Here is a 10,962-nt window from a genome sequence, read left to right as displayed (position 1 = left end):
CACTTCCTCCTCCCTCTCCCATCCCCAGTCCCATTCTACATTAAGATTCATTTTCAATTAACTTATATACAGAAGACCAACTCTATAATAAGTAAGGATTTCAACGATTTTCACACACACACACACACAAAATGTTTGAGAACAAGATTTACAGTTAATTCTCATAGTACAACTCATTGAGGCCAGAGGTCCTGCATTGGGGAGTAAGTACACAGTGACTCCTTTTGTTGATTTAGCAATTGACACTCTTATTTATGATGTCAGTGATCACCCGAGGCTCTTGCCATGAGCTGCCAAGGCTATGGAAGCCTTTTGAGTACATAGTCTCCATCAGTATTTAGACAAGGCCATAAGCAAAGTGAAAGTTCTCTCCTCCCCTCAGGGAAAGTACATCCTTCTTTGATGGCTGCTTCTTTCCACTGGGGTCTCACTCACAGAGATCCTTCATGTAGGACATTGTTTTTTATTTCACCAGTGTCTTGGCTTTCCATGCCTGAAATGCTCCCACAGGCTTTCCAGCCAGACCAGAATGCCTTAAGGGCTGATTCTGAGGTCAGAGTGCTATTGAGAAAGCTCCACATTAGGTGCCTTTGAAAAGACTTTAAATCAGTATTTGCAAAGATGTGTGAGCATCATGTACCTACCCAGATCAATCCTTGGGTGCAGTTGGGAGTTATGGATGGAATGAGTACAATCAACTAGGAGAGATTGTAAGTCACACAGACTGAGTTGGACCGAGAAAGCTCTCACTTTTCCTGAACATATGGGAAAGAGAACAACAAAACAAAATGGGGCTCCTCCAATGAGGAAGAAGAGGCTGAGCTTGTTAGGAATGGGGCCACCTGCAGCAGCAGATGATGTTCTTAATATGAAGGTGTAAGTAAAGATTTCAACATCAACAGGCTTGGCCCGGCGCTTTGGATCTGCTTCCATCTGTTCTTACGGTCGCTCGTCAGCCCCCTCCCCACCAGCAGCCAAAATGGTGAAGCAGATCGAAAGCAAGTCTGCTTTTCAGGAAGTCTTGGACAGCACAGGAGATAAGCTCGTCGTGGTGGACTTCTCAGCCACGTGGTGTGGGCCCTGCAAAATGATCAAACCTTTCTTTCATGCCCTCTCTGAAAAATTTAACAACGTGGTGTTCATTGAAGTAGACGTGGATGACTGCCAGGATATTGCTGCAGAGTGTGAAGTCAAATGCATGCCGACCTTCCAGTTTTTTAAAAAGGGGCAAAAGGTGGGTGAATTTTCTGGAGCTAATAAGGAAAAGCTTGAAGCCACCATTAATGAACTACTCTAATTGTGTTTTCTGAAAACATAACCAGCCTCCAGCTGTTTAAGATTTGTAATTTTTTTTTATTTACAAAAAGTAGAAATATGGAAACTATATACCCACCTGCCATCTGATTACAAATGACAATAAAGTATCAATTCTACCCTTTTAAAAAAAAGATTTCAACATCAAGAGAGGTGATTGTTCAAACAGTGGGATAGGGAGCAGGAAGAGAAAACAGAAAATTAGAATGCAAAAAAAATCAATCAGCAAAATTTCTAGCACTATATGTATACATTGAATGTAGAAACACAGATGGGTATCCACAGTCAACACCCACAATATGGTCACTTAGGTGCCCTATGCAGCTTACTTGTGTGATGCACTATTCTAATGTGCCTAAGGCACAATCTTATTTGTGTCTCCCAATTACTTTATTTTTCATGTATAGAAGACATAAGAAGCAGATAGAATATGGAAAAGACTCCTGCACAATTATAATATGATAAACCCAAGAATATAAATTGATTCATAATATAGACTCAATTGATGTGTTGCAAAACAATACAGGTTTTTTTAAGTTTATTTATTTGTAAAGCAAAGTGACAGAGAGAGAGGGAGAAACAGAGAGATCTTTCATCTACTGCTTCACTCCCCAAGTGGCTACGATAAGCAGACTAATCCAGGTCTCCCATGTGGGTGGCATTGATGCAAGTACTTGGTCCACTTTCTACTGATTTCACAGATAAGTTAGTAGGCAGCTGGATTGGAAGCAGAACAGCCAGGATCCAGACACTCTAATATGGGATGTCAGTCTCGAAGGCAGTAAGTTAACCATCTGTATCACAACACTAACTTCATATTTTTAATGCAGATTGTCTGATGTTTGCATTATGCCTTGCATTTTGCTCAGGGAGCACACAGGGACTTGCACATAATAAACATAAATATCTGATGAATGAGTAAGTGGGTGAGTGAATAAATTAGCAAGTTATAGAAACCAGAGAATATAATTCTCATGCGTAGAGGAGGAAAAGCAGTATCTTTTCTTCACCCACCCAAGGTTTTTGTCTGAGGAACCCACAACAAAAGACAGATTAACAGGAGAAAGCATCTAAGTTTAAATTTTATATAAACTAGACATGACATCAGCAGGACAGATGCTCTGGAAAATAACCTTGGGGTTGGCATTGGGTCACAGGAGCATCCCATATCAGAGCACCACTTCGAGTCTCTGTTGCTCTACTTCTGATTCGGCTCCCTGTTAATGTGCTTGGGAGAGCAGTGTAGACCCAAGTGCTTGGGCCCTGTGCCCACATGGAGAGATGGAAGCAGTTCCTGGCTCCTGGCTTCAGCCTCGCCCAACCCTGGTTGTTGTAGCCATTTGGGGAGTAAAACAGCAGATGGAAGGTCTCTGTCCCTCTCTCCCTCTCTCCCTCTCTCCCTCTCTCCCTCTCTCCCTCTCTCCCTCTGTCCCTCTCTCCCTCTTTCCCTCTCTCCCTCTCCCTCTCCCTCTCTCTCTCTCTCTTCTTCTGTATGTTTGTGTGTGTGCATCTCCCCCTCTCTCTATAATACTCTGTGCTCTGTCTTTTAAATAAGTAAATTAATATTTTTAAGAAGAAAAAGAAAATAATATTCTCAAGTAACATGACTGAAAAACATCAGCTACCTAAGAGACAAAGACCCAGTACCTCTTGAAATGTACAGGATCATTGTATAGGACAGAGAAATTAAAAATATACATGCAGCTATGCGAATTCTCAGAAGAATAAGTGATGAAACATTTTTCTTGAGGGACAGCCATGGATCAGCTGTCTTTGAAACTGATACTAAACAGAAACAAGATGTCTGATAACAATGTGAAGATAAGAATGCTTTAAATTCCCAAAGTAACATCAAGTAAAATGCAACATTGTGTGTAATATGGAAAATTCGGCAGATAAGACATGACTGCAAGGTAAAAGTACTGCTTCCTTTAAGCCACATATATAGATGCATCTTGAGACTTCCTGGTCATAGCCCATCTAGTCAATTATTTTAAATTTATGTATTTAAAAGGAAGGGTTACAGAGATGGAGGGAGATACAGTGAGACAGATCTTAGATCCACTGGTTCACTCCCCAAGTGACTGCAACAGCCAGGCTTCATCTAAGTCTGGAGCTTCATCTAAGTTTCCCAAGTGGGCCATCTCCTGCTACTTTCTTGGGCACATTAGCAGGGAAGTGGCTTGGAAGTGGAGCAACTGGGTGTCCATATGGAATACCAGAGGCATCACAGGTGGAGGCTTAACCTGCTAAGCCACAATGCTGGGCCCCCTTGTCAGTTCTTAAAGGAATTCAAAATCTGGCATCTAGAAGGAAGCAGCAGACGGCCTGTAATCAAATAATCACAGAAGGAATCATTTAAAAACTTTTGCCAAACCTTCCCTATACATGAAATATGAATGAAGAAATATCCTAATGAAGAGAATGAGAATAAATGAAATAATGTAAAGGAAAAGTTTAAGCCTTTGAAAGTCATGAACCATTGGAATGGGAGGTGGGGAATATGGAAGTGAGAAAGCAAAGTTTGAAGGGCAGGCTGCCAAAGTCCAAATCAAGTCTCTACCATGTACTATCTGAGCAAGTTCCTTAAGCTCTGAGATTCAGTTTATTCATTTCTAAAATGAGAGATTAAGTAAACACCTACTCTCGGAATTGTTGTGAGATTAAACTAAATGCAAGTGTCTTTTCCACCACTACAATCGTGTATAATAAAAATTTGATTCCAAAACCACACTGCTATATGTATTATAATTAAACAGGGCTTCTTCACACAATTAAAGTTTACCTCCTTCATTTATGAACCGATGCAAATTATTCCCTATGTTTCAGCAGAATAAAGGAGATGGCTTTTTTTTTCTTAAAGATTTATTTATGTATTTGAAAGTTTTACAAAGAGAAAGAGAGAGAGAAAGACAAAGAGAAAGAGAGAGATTTTCCATCTGCTAGTTCACTCCCCAAATAGCCCAAACAGCCAGGGCTGGGCCAGGCTGAAGCCAGGAGACTGAAAACGCATTCTGATCTCCCATCAGGGTGTAGGAGCCCAAGCATCTGGGCCACATTCCACTGCTTTCCCATGCAGAGAGCTGGAATGGAAGCTGAGGAGCCAGCACATGAACTGGCTTGCTGCTATAGGATGTAGGCATCCCAAGTGGCAGCTTACACCACTGTTCCATAATACCTGCCTGTAAAGGATATGGCTTTGAGAAGTAGCCTTTCTATTACATTTGGTATTGATTCTATAACAAATTACTCTCTATGGTTTGGTGAGTTATTTCATATGAAATTTTCTTGGTAGAAAAATATCAACATTCAAATTTTAAATTACTGGGACCAGTGTTGTGGAGTAATAGGTTAAGCTGCCACATGCAACACTGGCATCCCCATATGGGCACTGGTTCAAGCACCAGCTGCTTCACTTCCAAACCAGCTCCCTGTTAATGTGCCTGGGAAAGCAGCAAAAGATGGCCCAAGTTCTCGGGCCCCTGCACCCACATGGGAGACCCAGAAGAAGCTCCTGGCTCCTGGTTTTGGCCTGGCCTACCTTTTGCTTTTATGGCCATTTGGTGAGTAAACCAGCGGATGGCAGATTCTCTCTCTCTCTGTCATCCCCCTCCCCCATCATTCCCTCTAACTCTCTGTAATTCTGCCTCTCAAATAAACAAAATAAATCTGAAAATTAATTAATTTTTAAAAACCTAAATTTTAAAATATTTTGTTGGCACATGTGTTCTTCAATCAAGAAACATTATAGATTATGTGCTATAGCAGCAGGAGTGGATAGTGACTATGAGGTGACTAGAATAGAATGCACATGGACAAAGAGAACAAGCTCAGCACCAGTGACACTCGCCCAGGTATTTTATGTGACCCTAACAATCAATTTTTTTTATTTCTAATTTTAACTGGCAGGCAACAATTGTACATATTTATAGAGTAACATTGTTTAAGAGAAAGGATAAAAAAGAGCAATGGAAATATCTGATGTGCAGACAAGAAAGGAGAAACAGAAAAAAATAAATGCCCTCCATAGTGAAATGTACCAAGTGTTGTTCTTCACCAACCTTGCAAAACATGTGTGCAAGAACACACACACACACACACACACACACATTTCTGATCACCACTCATCTCCAACTTAGATAAGAGAAGAAGAAACTTTTGTGATATGCAGCTACCCTCACCCAATAGCCTGCAAGATAAAAAAATAACAATAACTAAATACAGAGTCCTGGAAGTGAGGAGGGATAGGCAGAATAAAGAAAAGCATCATCTACTAGTTATCTCAGTCCTTTTCCAATTTAGTGATCTTTTTGGTAGATGGCTTGAGTCAGAAAATATTCAGAAAGATAAAAATAGAACAAATGAGATAATAAAGCACAGTGGTTAATGTGGAGATATTAAAGTATTATCGTTAGACAGACACAGACAACGTTGTGCTGGTAATTGGGAGGGCAATGAGACCTTATTCTGAATTTGCCAATTTCCATGGTACAAACACTGATTTTAAGTTCTTACCATGACATCAGTCATTCCAAACAATTATTAAATATTTAAAAATTGCTTATTGCAAACTAGTTCAAGACAGCTCCAGCACACCACTGACTATAGCTTTATAGCCTTATGGCAAGCCATGTTGTCTCACAGCAGTACACATTCCTCTTCTGTAAGTTACCATCACAATGTTATTATTATCCTATCACTATATTGTGTTACTATTCTCACAATCATTATGTTCATCATCTTCAATACTACTCTATCTGTTATTCTATTTGTTATTTTAATCCTACTTATAGCCATAGCTCCCAATCTGTTTTTTTTTTCTTTATTTGAAGGGCAGACAAAAACAGAGAAGAGATCTTCCATCAGCTGGTGTACACTCCAAATGCCAGCAGAAGCCAGGGCTGGACCAGGTCAAAGCCAAGACCTCAGAATTCTATCCAGGAACCCCAAGTAGATGGCAGGGGCTGAAATACTTGAATTTCACTGCTATCTACCAGGGTGTGCATTAGCAGGAAACTGGAATCAGAAGCAGAGCTAGGACTCAAGCCCAGGCATTCTAATAGGTGATACAGATACCCCAAATAGTGTCTTTTTAAAAGATTTATTCATTTATTTAAAAGGCAGAGTTCTATATAGAGAGGGAGAGGCAGACAGAAAGAGAGAGAGAGAGAGAGAGAGAGAGAGAGAGATCTTCCATCTGCTGGTTCATTCTCTCGATGGCTGTAATTGCCAGCAATGGGCCAGGTTGAAGCTAGAAGCCAAGAACCCCCTCCAGGTCTCCCACATGAGTGCAAGGACTCCAGCACTTGGGCCATCTTCCACTGTCATTCCCAGGCCATTAGCAGGAGGTTAGATTGGAAGCAAACCAGCTGGAACTCAAACTGGTGCCCAAATATGGATGCTGGCACTGCAGGCAGTGGCTTTACCCACTATGCCACAATCCCAGGCCCCCAAGTGGTGTCTTAAAAATTTTTCATTTATTTATTTTAAAGGCAGAGTGACAGAGAGAGGGGGAAAAACAGGGAGAGAGATATTCCATCCACTAGTTCATTCCCAAAATACCTGCAATAGCTAGGCTAGATCAAGCTAGATCAAGCAGAGGCCAGGAGCCAGGAACTTCATCAGGGTCTCCCAAGTGAGTGGCAGGAGCCCAAGTACTTGGGCCATCATCTGCTGCCTCCCAGGTGCGTTAGTAGGAAGCTGGATTAGAACAGAGACAGGACTCAATCACAGGAACTCTGATATAGGATGTGGGTATCCCAAATGGTATTCCACTGTGCCACAATGGCCTCTCCCCAAGTGGTATCTTAACCACTGCACCAACAGACTACCCCAAAGCTCCCAGTCTTTATGCCAAAAGTGTCAAGTCTCATACCAAAATCTCTAAGAAACACTATAGGGTTTTTTGTTTACATAGAGTTTGATTTATTTATTTGAAAGAGTGACAGAGAGAGAGGGAGAGACAGAAAGAAAGAGATCTTCCATTCACTGGCTCACTCTCCATGTACCCACAACAATCAGGGTTGGTCTAGGCTGAAGCCAGTAGTGAGGAATTCCATCTGGGTATCCCACATGAGTAGCAGAAACCCAAGTTTTTGGATCATCACCTGCCCCCTCTTGGGCACATTAACAAGAAGCTGGATCAGAAATGTAGAGTAGCTGGGACTTGAACCAGGCACTCTTACACAAGATGTGAGCATTTCAAGTGTGGGTCCAAACCACTGCACCACAACACCCACCCCCACTAGGGTTTCTTTAAGACAAAATTAATAGAGGCTGACATTGCGGCACATCAAGTCCCTGCTACACTTCCTCCAATGCAGCTTTCTGCTTATGTGCCTGGGAAGGCAACAGATGATGGCCCAAGTACTTGAATTTCTGCAACATAGGTGAGAGACCAGGATAAAGTTCTTGGCACTTGGCTTTGGCCTAGCCTAGCTCTGGCTGTTGTGGGCATTGAGGGAATGATCATAGCAGATAGAAAATCTTTCTTTTTCTCTGTCCTTCCCACTCTCTCTGTCACTCTGCCTTTCAAATAAATAAACAAATAAATAAATAAATATCTAAGACACAAGTAATTACATAAAATTAAGTTTCCAAATATCCAAAGAATTCTTCGGGTTATCTAGGTTCTTGTAGTTCAACATTTTCTTCCAGGGAAGTAATCTCATAATGTGCCTAACCTGTTTTGTGTTGTAAGTATCTAATTTCAATTTTATTTTATGGTTGCCTGCTTATGTGTTCTAAAGGCATGATCAAATCCAAATCTTAATGGAAGCAGAGCTTATATCTTCCTAAAACACCTCCAGGAAATCACTATACAACCAGACAATTGGATATACAGGCACCGCACAATTTGTATGCATAAAGGAAGTGGGAATACTTGATGACTGAAAATGAAAACACATTTTTTAGAGTTGGATGTTAAAAAACCTATGGCAGAAGAGAACAAGCCGAGTGTGTTAGCTAGAATTTTGCTGCATCAAATATTTCTGGAAATGAGTGGATCATTGGCTGGGTCTTAGATATTTTTAAAGAAATGTTGTTATGTGAGCAGTTTCATTGGAAAGGCATTTTTTTGTAATAAAATTTAATGCCAAGACCAGTTTGGTATGCGCTGAACCAAATATTAAAAGTTGATGTATGTCTCACTATATTTGTTAATTGAGTCTTTCAATAAGATAAGATAAGATAAGAACATCTTTGGTTCCATATGTCTGAACCATTTGGAATTCTGCAGCTTTAAAAACACTGAAAATATATAGCAACTGACCAAATTAATTATAGTGGTGTTTCTTAAACCCAGTGAGGAATTATATACAGCCTATGTTCTAGGGTTAAAATTTAGATTTATACAGTTACAGACTGAAACTTTTCACGTAAAATCTAAGCTTGGAGAGACTTTTGTGTGTGTGTATGTTAAATTTCTTTAAAATTACTACTTATAATTTTAGACTACAGAGCCCTGAAAGTTAAAATTCTTTTTTTAACTACTCCAATTTATGGATGGGCAGAGAGAGAGCGAACTTACATTGATGTGAAATATTGCATATTGACTGTCTTTCTCTTACTCATTTTTCTATGAATGTTTATTGAGCTAATTTTTATTCACCACTAAAATGTAATTAAAATGTAGAAATGTAGGGCCTAGCAGAAATTTAAGTCATTAAGACTATCTGAAATATGAAGTCATATTTGAAAAAGTTTACATGTCAAAATTATAGACTTGTATGTCAAATATATTTTAGGGATGATAAGGAACAGTGTGTGTTGTGATTATAGTATATACCATCAGTCACAACATAACCTGAAGTATGTCCCAAAGAAACACAGTAAATATTCAGGTCATTGGTTCTGCCTGTGTGACTTAGAATTTTCTCCTAAAGACTGAGGTTTCTTTTCCTTTTTCAATAGCTGCTTGTAACAATGAAATTAAAGGTGGCCTTCTAATTCCTGACATGATGGAGAACTTAAATGGGCCAGGGTATCCCGCTCCTGAGCTCAGCCTTGGGGATGATGCAGAAGTGTGTGTGTGTGTGTTTGTGTGTGTGCGCGCGTGCTCGCGTTGAAGTAAGGGGGGCTGTGACACCAGAATACTAAATGAAAACTGTGAGGAATCACTAGAGTCAGAGAAAGTAGTTGGACCCCCATTGCTGAAGATGAAGATGGAGTTGAGTCTAGAGTCACCCATCCTAATGGGAGGAGTGCCAGTTATACTCTTCAGTTTCACCAACATTTTTCTGGGACAGCTCTTTCCTGAGGATGGCATTACTATGGGAGAGAAAGTAATAAGAATAGCACCACTTAGAAGTTGTAGGGTGGAATCGGCATTGTGGCACAGCAGGTATCCCATATGGACCCTGGTTCCAGTCCCTACTCCTTCACTTCAATCCAGCTCCCTGCTAATATGACTGATGAAACAGCAGAAGATGGCCCAAGTGCCTGAGCCCCTGCCCTCCCCGTGGGAAACCCGGAAGGAGTTCCAGGCTCCTGGCTTCAGCCAGTTGTTGCCATCTGAGGAGTGAATCAGAGAATAGAAGATGTCTCTGTCTCTTCCTCTCTGTAACACTGCCTTTCAAATAAATACATATTTTTTAAATTACACAGTTTAAAAAAAAAAAAAAAGAAGTAGGGAAATATCCGGACAGCACTCAAGTTCATCTGTTTTTAGGAGCAGATAAATGAAGCTATTGGCAAATAGGGTGACCACTCCACCTCCATCTCATGAGCTAATTGTTTAAAACTCAGGAAAAAGAATAAATCCCAGTGTAGACGTATAGGGTGTTCCCTGAGTGTCAGGATTACTTGAGATGGGGAGAAATAGCAGACGTGAAGATCAGATTATGTTCTGTCCCAGACTTGGAATTTCCCAAAAGGAAACCCCTCGAGACAAAACTGAACACAAATACTTTATCTATGGAAGAGGCAAATGGACTAATCCAGTGATTAAAACCTTGGCTCTGGGGCCATGGCAGGACAGGCATTTAGGAAGTTTCTTCCACTCTTGGTTGAGAGGAGCGCCACGGAAATGGTAACCACAGGAGGCGTTATGCTCCCTGAAAAATCTCAAGGAAAAGTGTTGAAAGCAATGGTAGTAGCTGTTGGATCAGGCTCTAAAGGAAAGGGTGCAGAGATTCAACCATTTAGTGTGAAAGTTGGAGACAAAGTTATTCTTCCAGAATACAGAGGCATTAAATAGTTCTAGAAGACAAGGATTATTTTCTATTTAGAGATGGTAAAATTCTTGGAAAATACATAGATTGAAATCTGTTTAAACGGTATCACATGAACCTTCCCATTCCACTGAAGTTCTGAAATCTTTCCTCATGTAAATAATTTCCTTCTCTTTTATAATAAACTAATGCTACATAAAATAATGCCACCATTGTCTCTAAACTTTGGTTTCACTGTCCTGGTGTAAACATTTACAAATTATATATACACACACAAACACACACACACACACATATATATATATAAAACTTTGTAGGACCAGCTGCATTACTCCCTCAATTCAGTGAGTGAATTTTAGTAAGTGGTTGGTTAACAATCATAAGAGCAGGATCAGGACACTTTAAGTTAAGGGAGGGAAGATGGAAGAGTGCAGCTAGCATCTGTATTCAAGGTACTGCTCAGTTTTAAGAGTAC

The 10,962-nt window shown here is 40.3% G+C and overlaps 1 protein-coding gene and 1 pseudogene across 1 annotated transcript; both read left to right on the top strand.

The window, feature by feature from the left end:
- The first annotated feature begins 895 nt into the window (after positions 1-895).
- LOC100359245 (thioredoxin) lies at positions 896-1,448 on the top strand. Its single transcript, XM_002720541.6, has one exon. The coding sequence runs from the start codon at positions 980-982 to the stop codon at positions 1,295-1,297; it is 318 nt and encodes a 105-aa protein (XP_002720587.2). The 5' UTR covers positions 896-979; the 3' UTR covers positions 1,298-1,448.
- Positions 1,449-10,282: 8,834 nt separating this feature from the next.
- Positions 10,283-10,578, top strand: LOC100356399 (10 kDa heat shock protein, mitochondrial pseudogene; annotated as a pseudogene).
- The last annotated feature ends 384 nt before the right edge of the window (positions 10,579-10,962 follow it).

The sequence above is a fragment of the Oryctolagus cuniculus genome, chromosome X (assembly GCF_051225735.1).
Source record: "Oryctolagus cuniculus isolate XC-2025 breed Fujian yellow rabbit chromosome X, ASM5122573v1, whole genome shotgun sequence".
NCBI classification, from domain to species: domain Eukaryota; kingdom Metazoa; phylum Chordata; class Mammalia; order Lagomorpha; family Leporidae; genus Oryctolagus; species Oryctolagus cuniculus.
The sequence above is the reverse complement of the archived record's forward strand: the minus strand, read 5'-3'. Positions and strand labels throughout refer to the sequence as shown.

What these genes read in the sequence shown, in the direction of transcription:
- LOC100359245 (XM_002720541.6), top strand. Translation starts at nt 980, where the DNA reads ATGGTGAAGCAGATCGAAAGCAAGTCTGCTTTTCAGGAAGTCTTGGAC.